This window comes from Fundulus heteroclitus, unplaced genomic scaffold (genome assembly GCF_011125445.2).
Source record: "Fundulus heteroclitus isolate FHET01 unplaced genomic scaffold, MU-UCD_Fhet_4.1 scaffold_36, whole genome shotgun sequence".
In the NCBI taxonomy this organism is placed as follows: Eukaryota; Metazoa; Chordata; class Actinopteri; order Cyprinodontiformes; family Fundulidae; genus Fundulus; species Fundulus heteroclitus.
In genome coordinates, this window is record NW_023396770.1 from 3130975 (window position 1) to 3152109 (window position 21135).

General features: G+C 38.5%; 1 protein-coding gene across 2 annotated transcripts; it reads right to left on the reverse strand.

Annotated features, from left to right (window-relative positions):
- Window positions 1-1214: 1214 nt before the first annotated feature.
- On the reverse strand, window positions 1215-19547 carry LOC110366884 (interferon-induced protein 44). 2 transcript variants are annotated; one of them, XM_021310467.2, is made up of 8 exons: window positions 19292-19547; window positions 13818-13859; window positions 11912-11945; window positions 10813-11011; window positions 9373-9516; window positions 8828-8999; window positions 5203-5303; window positions 1215-1674 (listed from the first exon to the last, which is right to left on the reverse strand). In XM_021310467.2, exons 2-8 carry the CDS (start codon window positions 13855-13857, stop codon window positions 1492-1494), a joined length of 873 nt encoding a protein of 290 aa, XP_021166142.2. In that variant the 5' UTR covers window positions 13858-13859; window positions 19292-19547; the 3' UTR covers window positions 1215-1491. The 2 variants fall into 2 exon arrangements, with proteins under 2 accessions (XP_021166142.2, XP_035986286.1); XM_036130393.1 differs by lacking the exon at window positions 19292-19547 and having other exon boundaries at window positions 13818-14030.
- Between the last annotated feature and the right edge of the window lie 1588 nt (window positions 19548-21135).

The following is a 21135-nucleotide window of genomic DNA, read 5'->3' on the forward strand; positions in this document are numbered from 1 at the left end:
CAAATTAATAAGCATTAAAGTACGGTTTATGGGTTGGGTTTCTGCAGTGAACCAATGTCTGCTCAAAATGGTGATCTGCACCAACTAATCTATTTTCAGCAGTTATCACCGGTTGTTGCACTGTAAACTGCAGAAAAAACGCAACCCGTGACTTATGAAATTTACAAGCGCCTTTAGAAAAAAACAAGCCCAACATCGCATTAAATAAACAGTCTGTACAACAGTGAGCGTGTGTGTTTTGACGCGCAATAACGGCGACAAAAAAATGTCGGCGTTGTGGTCTAATGCCTTAATAACGCGTTAAAACTGACAGCCCTAATTTATATACATTTTTAAAAAAGCATAATATTACTTATTCAGACAATCCACCCTCCCCCCCCCCCCCCACCCCGCCCAACAAATCGCACCCAGCTCATTACACAGTCCCACCTAAACATCCCAAATACAGCAATTAATATTTAGATCTCATTCATTCACATTCATTGTAGATGGTCAGTTTTCATTTCTTGAGTGAGTCTTCTCGGCTGCTCCCCTTTTCAGGGGTCAGTATAGTTTTTCCATAGGATGCCCTTTCTGACCCAACTGGGATTCAAACCATGGTCCCTGGGTGTCCAAGATGCTGACTTAGCTTTCTACAAGTTAGAATCATATCAAACAATATTTTGTAGTTAGATGCCTGCCATAGCATTTGCAATGAGGAGGCAATCATGTGGAAACCAGAAATTTCCTAAACGATCCGTTGCTGCAGAGAACCCCACAGAATTTTTACTTCAACAGGGCAGGTATATGATGTTATATTCTCTTCTATTTCTGATCTGCTTCGTTCACTGGCTTCCATGTTTGCAGGGTGCTGTTTTTTTTGCCAAAATAAAATACCAAATGCTGCGCTCTGTGTTGAGAACCCTGGAAACTATCATATGATTGGCTCAGGAACCAGGAAGTAAACACGGCCTGCACCGAAGTAGTTCCAGACCATACCTCTGGGTTTGAAAGGAGAAAAATGTGACAAAGACATTGTTGATGGAGAGGGCTGGTTGTTTATAGGGAATGTTACTTCCATCCTGGGTGACAAGTAAGAATGATCCAGGTTGATTTTGCAGTAATTTTCCTACTTATTACTCCTTTATATGTAAATCTAACATTCAAAGAGGACATCTGCATCTGAATAAGAATCACACAGAACTGAAGGTTTAAAATCAGATTTATTGGGATAAAATGTCTCAATGTGGATACACGTACAATATATACCGCAAGATTTCACGATATGATAATTTGTAAAGCATTAAACTACTTCTCTGAAATACAACAGAAGCTGATTTGTGGAGCTTAAATTAATTCAAAGTGTTTAATGAATAATCTCCATAGCTTATAAAATAGCGTGTTATAAATGCTAGGGTTACAGCTTTATAACCTTATTTTATTAGTTGCGTAAATACAGGAAAACTGAAAAGCATTGAATCGGTTTGTACGATGTATTAATCTAAATGTGTTTTATGAAGGTTCGTATCGACTGTGGAGGAATGTGAAGTAGTCGTCTCCACGTTGGATGATGTGCTTTAGGGCGCTGAGGATCAGGGAGTTGATGTCCTCGTTCATGTTGATTTCTTCATGGTAGTTCTTCACAGGGAAGATGCAGTTCATGGGAATACCCAGTTCATTACTGAATTTCTCCATCTAGAAAAATAAATAAATAAATGCAAAAATAAAAACATCATGTTCACAAAGTAAAATCCTATTTCCTTAATAATGGTGGCTTAAATGTCACTGTTGACAATTGTTTTTCACTTGTAGAGGAAAATTCCATAAATAAACTGATCAGCGTTCCTTCAGTGTGGTGATAAAACTTGTTGTACCTTTAGGTTTTTGGAGTGATTATGTTTCGTTTTTCAAAATATTAACCACGCAAGTTGTTAGTGGAGTGACCAAACCCAGAGTGACACAGTGCTTTTCTGTATACAATTTTAATTTAAAAATTTGCAACCTAAATTGATATTTCTTTCTTGTTCCTTCTCTGTCAGTCAGTTCTTGTTTCAGGTAAACCTTGGTGTTATTTTTTGACCAACAGATTTCCAGGTTTTCCTTTTTCACTTCTGGAATATTGCCAAAATTAGATATATTCTGTACAGGAGTGATGCTGGAAAAACTAGTCCAGTTCAAGGCTGGCATACTGTAAATGTTCACTAAGTCCTCCAACCCTAAGGTCACTTGTGGAGTACCACAGGGTTCAGTCCTTGGACTAATTCTCTTTACTATATATATTCTTCCGATTCGCAAAATTATCAGACAACATGGGATTAATTTCCACTGTTATGCTGATGACACTCAGCTATATTTATCCATAAATCCTGATGAATCCAATCAATCCCTTCAACTACAGGCATGTCTTGAAATTAAAACATGGATGACTTTAAATTTCCTGTTTTTAAATTCTGACAAGACAGAAGTTGTAATATTTGGAACCGAGTCCTAAAAAAATAAACTTCTTAATCAATCACTTAATCTGGATGGCATTAACGTGGCCTCTGGTAATAAAGTAGAAAATCTTGGTGTTAATTTTGACCAAGACATGTCATTTAAATCCCATATTAAACAGGTTTCCAGGGTTTCCTTTCTCCACCTGTGGAATATCGCCAAAATTAGAAATATTCTGTCCAGGGGTGACGATGAAAAACTGGTTCATGTATTTTGTTGTGCCACCGGGCCATGATGAAAATAAAAATCAACATTAGTAACATGTAGGAAGCTGATTTCAGACAACGTGGAGCGGCCAAAAGCCGACACAGGATGTAGTATTCCAAGCTGAGAGCTCAGAGACTGCATGCAGGACCTTGGACCAGCCTACCCCGACCACGTTTCAGCTAGCTCAGAGCCGCATGTCTGCTGTTAAGCAGCAGACATGCGGCTCTGACAGGTTTGGCAGAGAAACAAACAGGGAAAGTTATATGGTTTATTTAAAAGGTTTACATAATGCGTTACTGTTGGATTTATTATAGTTATTCTACTTTTAATCGTTATTCTAGTTTTATTATGTTTCACTTATAATATCTCATTGCCTATACAACATTATATTATACTTATTACTGAAGTGTTATTTCTCCTTGTATACTGATGATTCAGATCACAGGCATGCAAACAGTTGCAATTACACCTAATTGTATCTTGCAGCTGCCTGTGGAAGATAAAGAAGAAAGTTCCCATGACCATGACTGATGTTGTTGTGTATTGGGTTCCTGCCTAACGGATTTCAACTGGTTTGTTCCCTTCCCTCAGCAGTTGAAATCCTGTGTAACTAGGGCGTTCCAATTTTCAATTAAAAGCCTGGCGAGCGGAGACTGCTTCAGAGTGGTTTGGAGGATTGTAACTGAGCAGTCTCCGAGCCCTCTCCTTGCAAGTAAAACTTAACTGATTCTCTGTGTCTTCTTTGTGCAGGTTGCTGAATAAGATGTTTGGTGTTTAAACCTAACAGTTACATGGTGTTTTTAAACACATGGAGCTGACCGACATAGCTCCCGTTAGCATTTGGATACCACGTCATTGCCGATGTAATTCAAGTGTGTTTTACCATTATAACAAACGTTATCTCAGCAAGGGTTTTATACATTGATGGGATATTGATATTTGTGCCTATCTGGTCCGCTCATTATGACTAGAATAAAGCCAAAGCTTTTTAAAGGTAGCGTCGAATGTCTGCTAGTCTAAATGCTATTAGCTTCCGGTAACTTCCGGCTTCCTGGATGCACGACTATGATTCTTTTGAAACATAAGGTTATTTCGTTGCGCTCCACTATTGTTCAATAATGCTACACCGTATTAATATGGAACATTAATGTGATTTAAAGGTGTTTTGTGTAACTTTAGGATTAGCCGATTTCAGCGACCGATCGCTACAGAGACCCATAGCCTCCCGGAGGTATAATGGCATTAGTAAAATCAAGCCATGCTTTGCATTGTGAATGGGTTGAAACATATACCAAATGTTGTTCTGAATTATTTAAGGTAATTTAACCTCAATTCACATTCTTTAAGATGAACTTTGGTTCTTTAACTCAGATCTGCAGTGAACCAGGATTCACTGAATTATTCTGATAATGCTGCTGATAATCAACCACTTTGTTTTGTGTTTGGTTTCTTTTTGTGTGTAAATAGTTCCTTAGCTTCTTTTTATCTTCATTTTGCTTAGTAGTGTAGTTAAGTTTAACTAGCCTGGTAGAGAGGATTTGTTGTTAGAAATATAGTGTTAATTCAGATAAACAGCATTATACAGTGATGTGTCTTTGGATGTTAATTTTATGCCTGGAAATAAATTCTTGAACTTGAATAGAAGTTGTCACTCCTTTATTTTATATGTGTGCAGAATTGTGCTGGTAAAATAACACCAGTTCTCGAATCTTTCCTTTCAACTATTGTCTCGATATCAGCTGTTTGGGCTGATATTTACCGGACAATACCTAACAGACAAAGAGTTATTTATTAAACATTAAATAACTTTAAAACAGTGCGTAACTGCGCAACAATTTGTTACTTCAAGGCTGGACTATTGTAATTCTTTACTATTAGGAAGTCCACAAAATGCAGTTCAAAGTCTTCAGCTGATCCAAAATGCTGCAGCAAGAGTTCTGATGAAAATCAACCAGAGGGATCATATTTCTCCTATTTTAGCTTCCCTTCATTGGCTTCCTGTTAAATCAAGAATAGAATTTAAAATTCTCCTTCTAACGTATAAAGCCCTTAATAATCAAGCTCCATCATATATCAGAGCTCTGATTACCCCGTATATTCCTAACAGAGCACTTTGCTCTCAGACTGCAGGTCTGCTGGTGGTTCCTAGAGTCTCTAAAAGTAGAATGGGAGGCAGATCCTTTAGCTATCAGGCTCCTCTCCTGTGGAACCAACTCCCAGTTTTGGTCCGTGAGGCAGACACCCTGTCTGAGTTCTCCTACTGTTCTCCGGTTCAGCCTTATTTATTGTTATTTAAATGTTTAACTTTATGTTCTCTCTTTTTTTCCTCTTCATACTAGGTACACCTGCCCTAGCTGTACCATACATATACGTTCTCCAATCACTTCAGAAATCACAATGTGTTTAATTTTTCCCCAGCTGTGTTTTTGAAGGATAAATAACAAAGACACTATACAATATGAATGCATTATTAATGTTTATCCCATAAAAAAATTCTCAATTAAAAAAATATAGTAAACAAACCGTTTCTTTCATTTTGCGAAGTATGTAGACGTTCTTTATGTCTTCTTTCATCTCAGGACAGAGTTTATCGATTTTTGTGAGAATAGCAATCTGAGCAATGTCTGTTAGAGCAAAATAGAAAAAAGTTCATTAGGGAGAAACAGGAAAAAGGAAAATAGGTAACATATCTGTTTTAATACCATACAAACAACAGAGTAACTCCAATTCATATTGTTTTACATGAAACCCACAAACTATGGAATCCCACAATACATGGTAAAAAGAAAGTTGACCCAGTACAGTAATGAAACTCTATGCAAGAGAGAGAAGTTGTTTTTGTTTGTGGACTATTCTGGACTGATTATTTCTCTGTGCTCCACCATTCCCAGTCATTATTCCAGCCATCACTCTGCACTTAATCAGCTCCACCTGCTGCAGCCACTAATTACCTTCAGCTCATTCCACCTGTTCCTCTGCCTACTTATACCTGCCTCATTCACTGCTAAAACTGATCTAAAAATAAGTAAAATGTTCTTAAAATTTGTGTTTTTGTCCTAGATTCGAGCAGGTAAATAACATTATCTGCCAATGGAATGAGTATTTTGACCCCTAAAATAAGATAACTAGACATCCTGCAATTAAAATAACATGATGGAAATGAGTTGTTCCTATTGTAAGTGCAAAAATCCTATTCCATTGGCAGATTATCTTATTTACCTGCTCAAATCAAGGACAGATACATTAATTTTAAGAAAATATTACTTATTTTTAGTTCCGTTTTTGCAGTGTTCAACCACTCCCTGCCGGATCCTCTCGTCTTGATTCCCTGCCTGCATGTGTTATTTTCTCCAGCAACTTCTATTCCTTTGCTGTGTTTTCCCTTGGGAACTCGCCCTGCCCTCATTAGCCTGCTTGCTTGTGTTTGTGTGCACCGGCTGGAAAAAGGGTTCCTGTTGGGAACTGTGATTTGTTCTGCTAAAGTTGGGAACCCGTCGGCGGCTTCATGTCAGCTTCTGGTCAAGTCCGATTCTGCTCGTTACTCCTGGTTACCCTTGTTCTGTCAGCATTTTTAAAGTGTAATCCATGTTGGCTGGACTATTTGGTCCTCCATGTACACCAGTAATAAAAATAAAATAAAAATACCTCACAAGCACAGCTGACAGACAGTAACTATTATGCTGCAGTTGATATACTAAAAAGCAGATTCGGAAGAAAGGATTTAATAGTAACCACCCACATTACAAATCTGCTGAGTCTGACTCCTGCTAAGAAATCCTCTGTCAGTGCAATGAGGCAGTTATATGACGAATGTGAGAAGTCTAGTCCAGCACGTAAAGAGAAACTTGAAAAGGTTTGGTAGGTTCTTTGTGTCCTTAAGAAATAAATACATGGTGAGGTTTTGCAGATCAAAGGGCTGCAGTTGTGGGACTTCTCTGAAAAGGGGCATCACTTGGAGGTTTATTGCCGAACGAGCTTCCTGGTGGGGAGGATTCTGGGAGAGGTTTGCGAGTTCAGTTAACGGTGTTAGTGATATTCTGATCTCGCCAATGAACTCTATGTGGAGCTTTCAATTCAAGGTTTACTACATTACACTAAGAAGAGACACAGCTGAGATGAAAGAGTAAATCAGACATGGTTTCAAATAAATAAAAACTTCATCATAACAGTTGCCCACTAATTGTATCTGGGTAATCTTCAGAACACATTATGTGGAATAAAAGACTCCTGTCAGCTAAATCCAATGTCGCCTGAATATTGTTTGCACATTATTGGGCAGAAGAGTAATTTGTGTGTATTTAAACGTATTAATGCCAAGGTCTGTCAGTGCAATGAGGCAGTTATATGACGAATGTGAGAAGTCTAGTCCAGCACATAAAGAGAAACTTGAAAAGGTTTGGTAGGTTCTTTGTGTCCTTAAGAAATAAATACATGGTGAGGTTTTGCAGATCAAAGGGCATGTCATGTAACACATGTGGCAGAAGACATCATATAGCAATCAGTGAGAACATTGCAGTATTGAGATCCAGTCTCTAATCGACTCTCAGGCATGGTCGTATTGCCAAGGGAAAATTAATGCAGCTGGTCCTCCCACCAGAGGGTTGTCGGTGCCAGAACTGATGCAGAACACCTTGTGGTGGAATGGACCTTGTAACCTGACACTAACGGCTCAGTTAGAGAACGATCAGGAAGGTGAGGTAGAGGCGGAGCTAAGATCCAAATATTAGGTTGCAGTGCACCTTGTTAATAAAGCCCCAGAGTTGTTTTAACCATTACTGGATCTGGAGAAGTACAGAAAATTAGAAACAGTGCTCAGAGCGACAGCTTGGATAAGGCGATTTGTTACCAACGGCCGCCAAAGTGCAAAAAAATAAATAAAAAATCGAGTGGTGAGCTAACAACCGAAGAGCTGGAAGACCCAGAGAAATACTGAATGAGGGTGACTCAGATTCAAAACTTCAAGTCAGGAATGTATATGCTGAAGCACGCGAACAACCTCCATGATGGCTCTAGAATTTGGGAGCTGGAACCATTTTTGGATGAAGACAAGCTGCTTAGTGTTGGAGGAAGGCTTCAGCAATCTGAACTTTCATACAGAGAAAAGCATCCATGGACCACAGGTACATTAATACAGAAGAGGATTAGGGTCACTCAAAAAAAAAAAAAAAAAAAAAAAAAAGTCTACTCAATTCTATGGAAGAGGACTTTTTTCTCAGAATTCTGACTTTTTTCCCCTCAAAATTCTGAGAAAAAAATCAGAATTCTGACTTTTTTCTCAGAATTCTGACTTTTTTCCCTCAGAATTCTAAGATTAAAGTCAGAATTCTGACTTTTTTTCCCTCAGAATTCTGAGTTTTATCTCAGAATTCTGAGATTAAAGTCAGAATTCTGAGAAAAACGTCAGAATTGAGTAGACTTTTTTTTTTTTGAGTGGCCCTAATCCTCTTCCGTACATGGAAGTGTGGGTGGTATGCAGGTGTACGTGAAACTAGAGAGAGATATTGGATGAGCAGAGCACGACAACTGGTCTAGCCTTCTGTCAAAATGTATACTTTATAAAAATAAATCAGGGTCAAAGCCGGAAAATAGATCACGGCACCACTGGCGAAGCATTGAATACCAGAGTCACTATCATGATTTAGAGGAGCTCTGGAAGGGCATTAAAGATCCTCAGTTGTGGGGTTTCTTCTCTGAAAAGGGGGCATCACTTGGAGGTTTATTGCCGAACGAGCTTCCTGGTGGGGAGGATTCTGGGAGAGGTTTGTGAGTTCAGTTAACGGTGTTAGTGATATTCTGATCTCGCCAATGAACTCTATGTGGAGCTTTCTATTCAAGGTTTACTACATTACACTAAGAAGAGACACAGCTGAGATGAAAGAGTAAATCAGACATGGTTTCAAATAAATAAAAACTTCATCATAACAGTTGCCCACTAATTGTATCTGGGTAATCTTCAGAACACATTATGTGGAATAAAAGACTCCTGTCAGCTAAATCCAATGTCGCCTGAATATTGTTTGCACATTATTGGGCAGAAGAGTAATTTGTGTGTATTTAAACGTATTAAGTGCCAAGGTCAGTTTTCTGTGTGCATTTTAACAGTTCAGAAAATGACTCGTAAAGAAGAGAAAAATATTTCTTGACTCACTCTGACTGCTGGCATCCAGTCTGATCCTCCTTGTCTTTTTTATAAATTCCTCCACTGTACATTCCACTGTGTCTGCAGAAAATACGTAGACCAGAATGTGCGCCTTGTGCTTGGGTTTTGGAACTTGCTCATAGGATTCATCCCCCTCAGGCAAATGTGATTCAGGTTTGAACTGAAAAAAAAAAAAAACAGATGTAAAGGGGGGGGTTTAATGTCTCGCTCTGAAAGCGTGAATATATGTTTACACTAAGGCTGCACACATAACTGGAAGCTGGAGTTTGCATGTTGTTCCTGTGTGTGCGTGTTCCTCCCGATACTCTGGGTTCCTCCCAGTCCAAAAAGATGGATACAAGTCTAATTGGTGTCTCTAAATTGCATTTAGTGGAGAGTTTGTATGTGCATAATTGTCTGTGTTTTTTGACTCTGTGTTGCGCTATGATTTTACTGGAGGAATAGCCACTATGTGTCATACCTTGCCAAATGGAGATAGGTAGACCCAGCACTAACAAGAAAGATAATGGATAGATAAAACAATAGAAGCATACCTTGTATCCTTCCTTCACATGTCCCCTTAAAGCCAGTTTGACATCATCCTCCAAGATCCCCTGTTCATAACTCAGACCCATGATGTCACAGAAGACAAATGGGTAGAACGACTTGCCCTCCTTGTGCACTTTGTAGGTTATGTACTGCAACACAGAAGTGGGGAAAAGTGCATTAATCAAAGAAAAAAAATTATTTTCAAAACACATAAGGAAGATTATTCTGGAGAACCTTCCAGATGTGAAGCATGCTGCACACACAAATAAGTATTTACTTCCGCTACCTTCTTCGAAACCATGCTATGCTGATTTAGTATGAGTGTGTTTTTACAGTTTTAGTGATGTCAGCATGCGGCAACAAAAACACAGAAGCAGAGCAGAAGCTGTGAACATTACAGACTGGGCTTGGGGAACAGATATTTCACTGTATTTAGCAGCTGAAGGATACCACAAATAAAATAAAATCCAGTCAGTCTATAGATCATTTACTGCATTGTATATTAAGGCACAATCTTATTTTTTCACTACTTTGTCTGACATTAATTAGACCAGATGTTTCCATGTAACCCAGTTAGGCTTATCAAAATAATTTTGTTAAATGCCAGAATAATATGAAAGAGATTTTTTTTATCAATTTTAGAATTTTTGAGCTTTCCATGCATCTCTTCAGTTTTTGGTAGATTTATCCTTAAAACTACATGACTTCAGTGAACCATTTTGGGTTGGCTTGCTTGGTTTTGGTCCTATCCTTCAGACAGAACTGGAGTTACTGAAGTTTAAAGACCACTTTGCTCACACACATTTTCATGGACTGATATCAGGGCATTTTAATGGTATCTGCAGAACATTGACTTTGTTGTTAAACCACTTGGAACGAATCTGGTCCCATGCTGAGGGACATCGTCCACCAGGAAGAAGTATTTTTGCCCAGTCTTTAATTTCATGGCTGGTGTCTTTTAATATTGATTAAAATTTTCCACATAACATTTATGATGCCATCTATGAATTGAAGTTTGCCAGTCCCAACTGCAGAAAAACATCCAAACAACATGAAGCTGTCCTATATGGGATGGTGTTTTAGGCTTGTAAGCTTCCATATTTTTCCTCCAAATGTAATGATGGTCTTTATATCAACACACCTTAGACTTGTTTTTATCAGACCACAGTTATTTCTCCCTGAATGCATGTGAAAACTGCAATCTGTCCCTTTTTGTTGCTTTTGTAGTAACAGCTTCATCTTCTCTGAGCGGCTTTTCAGACCATGCAGGTACAGGACTGGTTTCACCGTGGATAATGACCCTCTCGTACCAGCTTCAGTAGCATTGAGGTGTTTGAATTTTGTTCCAAAGCCAATTCGCACATTTCACACCAAAACCTTTTCATGTCTTATGGTTTCAAATTACACGGGGATCACAAATTTACAATAAATAGATATTTGTGTACCTCTCTAGTGAAACTCGTAGCAGCTGAGTAGCTATCTGCTAAAGCCTGTGAGTAAATCCGGTCCTTTAGGACACTCTGGACAGAGTTGATGAAACTGGACTTCCCAGCACCTTCTGGTCCAAGCAGAAGAATCCGGAGAGTCTGATCATCAAACTCTGGTTTGTAGTTCTTCACAAATTCCAGATCAGCCTGGTTGTCTCTGATCAGAGAAAGAAATATCACAAAAAAAGATGTAACCATACATTTTGAAGTTTGAAAAATTTCTTTTAATCACAGAATTCAAAACATGTTTGTATAAAAATAGAAAAATCACACTTTAAGATTTTCTTAATTTCTCCAAAGCTATAGTTACTGTGCTCCATTAATCATAATCATCTATATTTGACATTGAGAATTTGGGTGGCAGCCCACGGACCTCCGCAAAGAGAAGTACACCCAAGTATGTGGTGGGTGGGCCTTTACATGAATTTGACATTACAGTCTGGCAGTCTTGTAGACAGCTCAGGGGTCCAATTTGGAAGTGACACAGTGTAGCGAATATCCATTGAGGGGAGCAGTTTCGTTGCTTCACAAAGTCATACTTACACATTTTAACAGATTTTTGAGCGCATTGTACCACAAAAAATCAGTCAGTAAGCACAACGGTGATCATAGATAAAGGTGCACCATCAATTTTTGAGAAGATTTAAGTATTTTAAATGTGCCTTATAGTCCGAAAAATACGGTACTACAACCTTTAATGCTCCTTTGACCAGTCTTTGACAATATGAGCAGAGGAAATGATGTATGTAAAGAGATGGTGAAACACACCTCTGCTATTTAAAGAAAATCAAGATTTTCTGTATCCAGTAAATGTCAACATGAAAGGGCTCTTCTATCATAATCCTTCCTTTAGTTGTTTTCGACCACATACTTTTCTCAAAAAAGATATCTCAGATCATCTTTAAAAACAATATTTATGTGTGGTATACCTATTGTTCGCATTTTTATTTTTTATTTTGTACAAAAGTAAATTGTCCTACGACCCTGCTTGGATAAGCAGTTGTAGAAAACGAATGGATGGGTTAGGTAAATTAGTATATTGTCAAAATGCACTTACCCCCATTTTATTTCCCTCCATAATTTAATAAAAACTGAAAGAGACAAATGTTAAAAAAAACTATTATTCTAAATATTCACAATTACTATCTACAGCTATTGATGACATTTTCCTCTTATTTATATTATGAATAAATATTTATATCTCAATTCAATTAAATGTATATAGCACTAATTCACAACACACGTCATCTCAAGGCTCTTTCCAAAGTCAGATTCCATCAGATCCTCCAGGTTGGTGAGAAAGTTTCCTCTCTAAGGAAACCCAGCAGGTTGCATCAAGTCTCTCCAAGCAGCATTCACTCCTCCTGAAAGAGCGTAGAGCCACAGTGGACAGTCGTCTGCATTGCTGATGGCTTTGCAGCAATCCCTCATACTGAGCATGCATGAAGCGACAGTGGAGAGGAAAACTCCCCTTTAACAGGGAGGAGAACCTCCAGCAGAACCAGAACCAGGCTCAGTGTGAACGCTCATCTGCCTCCACCCACTGGGGCTTAGAGAAGACAGAGCAGAGACACAGAAAGCTCAGAAGCTCACATTGACCCAGGAGTACTTTCTATGTCAGAGAAGACAGAGCAGAGACACAGAAAGCACAGAAGCTCACATTGACCCAGGAGTACTTTCTATGTTAGAGAAGACAGAGCAGAGACACAGAAAGCACAGAAGCTCACATTGACCCAGGAGTACTTTCTATGTTAGATGGTAATAGAGGATGATCTGCCTCCCCTGATGATGTCACAGCTAACAGAACGCCAGACCAGGTGTACCTTCTATGAAGAGAAAAATGACAGAGAACAAAAAGTTAAAAGATGAAATAACAACAAAGAATGCAGATTGGAGAGCAGTAGGAGAACTCAGCAGAGTGAGAGAAATAGACCCTGATGTCCTCCAGCAGCCTAAGCCTATAGCAGCATAACTATAGAGGTAGTTCAGGGTAACATGAGCCACTCTGACTAGAAGCTTTGTCACAAAGGAAAGTTTTAAGATTAGTCTTAAAAGTAGACGGGGTGTCTGCCTCACGGACCAAAACTGGGAGTTGGTTCCACAGGAGAGGAGCCTGATAGCTAAAGGATCTGCCTCCCATTCTACTTTTAGAGACTCTAGGAACCACCAGCAGACCTGCAGTCTGAGAGCGAAGTGCTCTGTTAGGAACATACGGGGTAATCAGAGCTCTGATATATGATGGAGCTTGATTATTAAGGGCTTTATATGTTAAAAGAAGAATTTTAGGGTGCGCTCGTGGCGCAGCGGGTAGCGCGACCCATATACAGAGGCCTTAGTCCTCGACGCGGTCGACCCGGGTTCGAATCTGACCCGCGGTCCTTTGCCGCATGTCTCTCCCCCTCTTCCACCCCCCTTCCTGTCAGCCTACTTTCAGAAAAAGCAAGCCACTAGAGCCACGAAAATTTTTTTTTTAAATGTTTTTACAGTTCAAAGAGTTTACAAACTTTTAAAAGTAAAATATATATAAATAAGGTGAAAATTACAAGAAATATTAATAAAGGATTAAAAACATTTCTTTTTAGCAGGACATATGACTTTTAACATTTTACAATTATGCTATTGATTTTATTCATAAGTGTTTTAAAGCGATGCTTATTTTAAAATTTTGATTTTACCCTTCTATGATGATTTTACCTGTAGCACTTTGAGATTTTTCTTAAATGTAAAGTGCATTACAAATAAAATGTATTATTATTATTAAATATCCAATAAAAACATGCACATGCTAAGTAATAACGGATCTGATGTAAAAACCCAGCAAACACATATCATCACATGTATGGAAAAACAATGTAAAAACTCTCTAATCAGAGTTTTAATCAAGGTAATCAATACTTGTTGAAATAGATGTCAAGATGGAAGTATAAATTACAGAGTAACTGACAATAAATTAAGAAACTTACTTGGGTTTGGAGGTTCAGGCTTAGGCTGAGATTGACCCATATCTGGAAAAATAAAATAAATATGCAAACAGACATGAGAAAAATTAGTTTTCCCCATCCCCCATGTTTAACTTTGGGATGGTTTAAATGTCCTGTATGTTTCAAGTTCCCCCGCAGCTTCTCAATGACATCTGGATTTTGAGGTCAACCAGAAGTGTCGATTTCTGAATCATTAGCAGTTCTATGTAGATTTACTGATATGTTCTCGTCATTATCTTGTTATAGTGATCAATTTCTCTCTCTCACTTTTTTTTGCAGAAAGTTTTCCTCAAGCACCCTCTGATGCACAGATTAACTCAAGGTGGATTCTATAGATCATGCGCTGGCCTGCTGTTGCTGCAGCAAAACATCCTCAAACCATGACATTCCCACCCCATGCTTCCCAGCAGGTAAGGTAATTTATTTATGATTCAAACAGGTGCAGTTAATTTTAAAGATGCGGTTTTAGTGCGTATTCCTACCAAAGTTCTCTCTCTCTCTCTCTCGCTCGCTCGTCATCGGACACAAATCAAATCAAACTTCTTGGTCTTTGTATTTTGCGGCATAAATTGTGAGTCAGACTCAGATTTAGAAGCCGGTATATGAAATAAACAAAGTGAGAACACACACAGGTAGATCAGAGTTTAGTCATCTGCTTTAGAGATGTTTCAGGTTGTGGAGGTGTGACCGATCTGAGCCTATCTTTCGTTCTCTGGCTCCACACAATTTAATTAGGCCCGAGCAGTGAAGCGCTGTGAAGGGCCTTTTGTATCTGTCTGGTTTCTTCTTATTATTATTTGACCACTTGAGCGGCCTTTTTGGGGGCCTAAAAATATACGAAAACTCACGAAACTTGGCAGAAAGTTGTCCCCCAATGAAAATTTTCGGATATTAATGGAGTTGAAAATAAGTGTGGCGAAACTGCTCTACAGCGCCACCTAAAGTGAGTTGGGGCTACAGGTAAGTCCTAAAAATAAAAAAAAAATTCATGTAGATAGATCTTCCCAAATCATGAAAAAAAAGTCTCTTGGGGGTATGCCGTAAAACCAACAGGGAGTTGGCCATTTTGGGTCAAAGATAATTTCTGGGCCCTTTTTTGACTTTTACTCACCTCGAACTTTAACAAACTCCTCCTAGGGCTTTCGAGCTAGTGACTTCAAATCCGGTCTGTTTGCCATTGAGGCATGTGACACTAAAAGGGTTTAGGGGGCGTGGCCAAGGCACGAACTTGACCTTCATAAAAAAATTCAAACCCTTATAACCTTCCAACTGAAAGACCAAAAAATATGAAACCTGCCATGATGGATGCCTGTCAGGTCCCCTACGAAATTCTTTGGTCAAATGATGACGTCATTGAAGCCACGCCCCCTGAGGTCAGAAAGTGTTGTTTTTAGCTTGGAAAGGTCCCATACAGACACGACTGACCTAGTCCACATGAAAGTGGGTTAGAAGACAGATAACCTGATGGTCTCACTTGCCTTCAAGGACAAAGACATTTGGATGAAGTGTCTGGCCATGGTGGCGTGCCGAAGTCAGGCACCTCGCCATGACCATACGTTTGGCTCCAGATTCCACATTTTTCATCTCATCTGTACCAAATTCAACAAATTTGATCTTGGTCCAGTCCCAAAATGATTTCCAGTGAAATTTCCTGTGGGCGTGGCCTACTTGCTCTACAGCGCCCTCTGGAATACTTCAAAACATCAGCCCCAAGCCATGCTTTGTCCGAGTCTGTGAAATTGGATATACATATGTAACTGATGAGGACCTACAAAAAAGTCTCTTGAACCCATGTTCCAAACCCCTCACATTTTGGATGAAAACCTATTATTCGGTAAATGAAAAAAATTCACCAAAAATCAGCCGTTTGTTTTTATGAGCTCAGAATCTCAGAATTTATTCCTTGGACAGATTAAAGAATATGGTACACTCTAATCCAAGCTTTTTTTTATGTCTGTCACTAAAAAATTTTAAAAGTTTGTCAAATTAACAAATCACTATATCTACAACATGCATGTCTAAATCTTTTTGTAAATGGGAACACACCTTGAGTTATCAGAGCCTAAAATACGTTGTCAGGTTGGTGCAAATCCATACCTGTTTGACTAAATTAGGTCACATTAAAGTTTTTGCCTATTTCACTATAAGCTCTAAAAACTGTTTCTCTACAATTTCTGTGTCAAACTACATGGAAAAGATTTAGCTGTTAGAACACGCATTCCAGATTACCTTTAAATATTTTCAGGAATTTAGGGCCAACGGTTGAATTTTTATAAATATTTGAATTTCACAGAAACTGCCCTATTCATTCTCTATGGAAAAATAAATACTACTTTCGGCCACTATTAGCGCTGTTTCACCCTTTTTCATTGCAGTACGTTTGAATGGCAGATAAATGAAGAGATTCTGTTTTATTTAAAAACTACATATGTACCACAGTAAATAGAAAATTATTTGAGTAAGTTTACTAATAAAATGACATATTAGTATGTAATCTTTAAACAAGGCAATTGTCGAGGGTTACACAAGACTGATCTGGATTTTCTCACAAAGTAAATCATACACAGTCACTGACAAAAGTCTTCTCCCTTATCCATTTTCTAGAAGCAACAGCTAAATTATATTATTCTGATACTAGGTCATCAAATATGTCAGTTGAGTCTGTCAACAAGGTTGCCTAGTGTCACTGACACAGTATTCACTCAGTATCAATACAGTTTGGCAATGTGTTGAAACGCTTCATGACGCCTCATCTACCCATCTCTAGTTGTGACTATTGCAATGGTGGTGATAGGTGGAATTGAGCGCCAATCCCGCGGTTGCCATCGTCAAGCGACGCTTCCGCAGTGCCGACATAGGCCGAGCGGCGGTGAGCTGCGAGGACCGCCAGTGCTGCTAGCAGCTTTAATTCAAATTATGTTCTAATTTTATTTTCATAACCTTTGTCATGATGGTTGTGTTATTGTAAGTGCAACTGCAAATGTTTTTCTTTTTTTTTTTTGTTATGTGTGTTCTGGTCATTTGAGCATGATTAAATATGCTGCCTTTAATATGGCTATAAAAAGGCTTATTGCTTTTTTTTTTTTTTTTTTTTTGAAGACTGGAGGTGCGTCAACCCGGTTGGAACACAAAAGTTGGTGCGTGGCTAAAAAAGTTTGGGAACCCCTGCGCTAAGGGGAGACTTGATAGTCACGTAACCTGGTTAGAAGCCATTGTAAATGAATTGGCCAAATAAAATGTAGGACTGAAACATATTGAGGAGCCAAATTGTGACAAAATTTTTACCCTGTGGACCAACATGAACATTATTGTCTTGCATTTCTTGATATTATAATACAGACAATTGCACTGAACTATGTCAAACGGCTTCACAACATCAAGGGAAACTAAAGCCTATTGGATAGCAGTTGTTAAAGAAGCAACTTGTCACGGTATGTTTGTTAGTCACGCTTGGGTTTATGGGTCATGGGTTGTAATCCTTCTTGTTTCACCACTTCTCACTCTCTGCACTTTCTTAATTTTCTGTCTTTCTTTATCTTATTCATCTGCTTCTTTCCTGTGGATCAGCACTTTGTCACTTGGGTCTATCTATATCTATCTCTATAGGGACATGCACTTTCCAGCTTCAGCTTCTCACTCACATCTATGGTGAATCTAAGGTTTGTGACATGTAACGTGCATGGAGCTGGCACCAGAGCGAAAAAGTTGAAGATTTCTAACCAGCTTAAAAGATTAAAGGCAGATGTCTTATTGCAAGAAATTCATAAATCAGCTACAACTGTAAATGATCTTAACTCACTTGAGTTCCCTAACGTGTTTGCTGCCTGCTATAACTCTAGACCAGGGATTACCAACCTTTGAGAAGTTGAGAGCTACCTCACTGGTACTGTGTCATAGGAAGGGCTACCAGTATTGACCTTTGAAGAGCCAGAGTGTATCACGAAGAAAACTATCCTCATGAATCTTCCTGAGTCTTAGGGCTCTGGGGGGTGCCCAGAGTGGTGTGTCAGGTGGGTCCGACGCCAAGTTTCTGTGGCCTGCTGCCCTAGCGATTTGTTCACGGTCTTGAAATCTTTCAAATCTAGCAAAAGCCAAAAAACACAGATTGTTCCTGTGCTCTCTATTTTCCATGTCGACAATTTTCTGCCTGAGTATTTCAACTTCAGCATTGGAAGCCAGGTGGTTTGCATCTTGCTTCTCGTGGGCGTCCTCCAAGAAACACAGGCGGTCCTCCATTTCAGCAATCCGGCTAACAATGTCGGCAATCTTCGTCTCTCATTCGTTGTATTAATATTTCTTCATGTTTCTTGTCATGGCTATCAGACTTCTTCACAATAAGTGGTCAAAGTTTGGCCAATTCCTTCGCCGACTCGCCAGGTATACCTGAAGCCATCACGATTATAGTTTCGGAGGGTAAGCCCCAATTAGCTAGCTCCTGAGTTTCATTAGCTAGATTAGCAATAGCAACCTCATCGTCTTTGCTGCCTCCCCCAGTTTGACTGAATTTCTGGTCGTCTTTGACATATTACCAACCTCGCAGAGCTATTACCCAATGTATGACGAACACAAGTCGGCTCCTTATGCAGTCTAAAAATAAGGTGAGACGGGATATTCATCTGATAACTTACTTGTTGATCTGTTTGTTCTAAAACAATGCTAACTTTCTTATAATATAATATGCTTAGTTGTTTTTGAATTATTTGTCTAATCTGAAAATTATATATTTTTTAATTTTCTTTGAGAACTAAGAGGTAAGAGAAGCATGACTGTAATTTGTTAATTGGTGTGTATCTTAAAATTCGTACAATGGCACGTCAATCCCACATCTGGGATATCATTAAACACATCCAACACTGAAAAGAAATTGTTAAATTCTAAAGCGGATCAATATAAGTTACCAGTTAATGCCAGGACCAGATTCTGGGTGTAAAACGTAACTGTAAACGGCATCCTGCGGGTGTAGTGTTGCAAGCTAATTTTACATATAATGGTTAAACAGAATCTTCAAAGCAGAGTTTACTGATTAATATTTTCTAACCAAACAAAAAAATTTTACACATACATTTTTGTTCTGTCTATAATCGTAATTTGACATCGCCAAACCATTATTCTATTTTCTCATTTATATACTGAAGCTCACATCTGCTCTATTGTACAATTGTCTCAGTGTTTAACCAATTGCTCAACCAATTGCTGATATGTATTGTATAATATTATTAAAAAGCATAACTTAACAAGTTTATCCTTTATTGATATTACATATCAATAGTGATCAATAGTATATTTAGATATAAATAGTTCCAGTAATTATTAGTAACTACTTCTATCATTATTATATACTGTACATTTTTTCATGGCTAATACCAATTCCTATCTGTTCCAGAAAGGCAGAACAACAATATAAGTTTAACTTAAATTAAATTGTTTAAGTTAAAAAAACAACAACTTAAACTCACCTTTTTACTTTGGTGCTGCTGGGATTGTAGCAGTTTGCAATGTCTAATTTTCAAGAATGGGCAAAATACCAATGACCATACAAGTTATCCAAATTGGTATGGTCCTCTTCAGGGGGAGCTTGAAATCTTTATAAAAAATATTTGATGTATATACAATAAATGTATTGTACATTTATGTTTACAGATAATGAGTGAATAAATATTTTATCCCTCCCTGGTTTGTTATTTTTATTTGTTTAAAGGTGGGGGAAGACTTAAAAGCCTGTGCTCAACCGACCCCCCCACTCTACCCAAGTTATTGAGTGTCTGAAGTTTTCCAGACAGTTTCTAACATGTTAAAGCAGGAGGAGATATAACTGAGGAGGCAGGCTGTGACAGGTGGGATACCTGTCAGTGCCAGGGATACCAAAGAAAAACAAACAGTAATCTGAATTCTGATGGGCAAAAACATAATTATGGGACTTACCAACTTAGCAAGCATTTTAGCCTGGAGGTTAATGAACTGAAAAAAAAAAACCCCACCTGGCACAGAGTAAAATCGAAACCAAGCAGATATCCAGAGACAAACCATGGGAAAGTAACGTCTCAGGAAGGAACATGTCCCAGTATGAAACATTTTGTTTTTGTATAATTTTATTAAATGGTTTGGATGCATTTTGATTATATGTCATAATTTTGCTTTATGTTTCAGTGTTTGTCTCAATTTCACACTGTACAATTCAATCTACAGTTTAGAAAATACCTGAAGCCTTTAAAAAAACAACAAGGAGCCAGAAGATTTGTACCCCCCCCCCCCCCCCAAAAAAAAAAAAAAGAAAGAACAGTAAGTGGGTTTTGGGGAGAAAGGCAAAAGTAGAGTGGATTGGGGCACACCCTTCTATGGTTCTGGTTATTTCTGCTTATTTTTCATTCATACAGGTGAAATAAAGGTGACTCTGTACCTGATCATTAGTGTTCTTCAGAAGCTATTGATATGCTATGTATGAAACTATTACAATCCTTTATTTGTTTATAATCCAACATGTATTATATAATAGACTAGCTGCTTAAGAAATATAAATATACAAAGAGAAATACAAAATTTTTTAAGGATAAAACCACTGATCACAAGAACTTATCTTAGTTCTAGACTGACCAACTGTGGAAGGGATAGCAAATACAGAGGCTGATAAAGTTTTTAAATGATCACAAGAACAGTGGATCTGGACGGGTGTCAGGACTACCGGGAACTGAGGAGAAAAGGCAAATTAAGTTAGCTGCACTGAACTGGTTTGGCTGAGAAACTGATAATGTATAGAGGGATAGGGTTAGAAGAGGATGAAATCAGGGGAAAGGTGAGTCCACAGAGAGAGAGTTGAGGTTGGCAGATAGTGAGAATGGTTGCACTGAATCTCTGTCTTTGGTTTTGTTCTTGCAGATGGAAAAACTAGGAAGAAAGAAGACTGTTAGTGGGTGGAGAGGCAGGTAGGTCGAAAGCAATCTAAGAAAGATAAGTGCTTGGTTTGACTCAACATGTTAAACAGCCAACACACAAACAGGGACATATTTTAGACTTAATCATCACTAAGGGTCAAAAGATTTCCAATGTCAATGTAACAGAGATCCAGAGTTAGCTCACAGCTTCAGCTGCTTCAGCTAGGAACCACTGATCAGGCCTGAAACCTGGAAGTAGTGATGGACTCAGACCTGAACCTCCATCTAAAGACAATTACAAAGTGGACCTTCTAGAACCTGGAGAACATTTCCAGGATTAAAGGACTGATGTCTCAGCAGGATCTGGAGAAACTAATCCATGTTTATCTTTAGTAGAACTGATCACTGCAATGGTGTTTTCACAGGTCTTC

What these genes read in the sequence shown, in the direction of transcription:
- LOC110366884 (XM_036130393.1), bottom strand. Translation starts at nt 13,914, where the DNA reads ATGGGGAAAACTAATTTTTCTCATGTCTGTTTGCATATTTATTTTATT. An exon ending in TGGAGGGAAATAAAATGGGG is followed by an intron (nt 11,012 to 11,911) that starts GTAAGTGCATTT and finishes TTCTCTGATCAG; the next exon opens with AGACAACCAGGCTGATCTGG. An exon ending in ATGTGAAGGAAGGATACAAG is followed by an intron (nt 9,000 to 9,372) that starts GTATGCTTCTAT and finishes TTTTTTTTTCAG; the next exon opens with TTCAAACCTGAATCACATTT.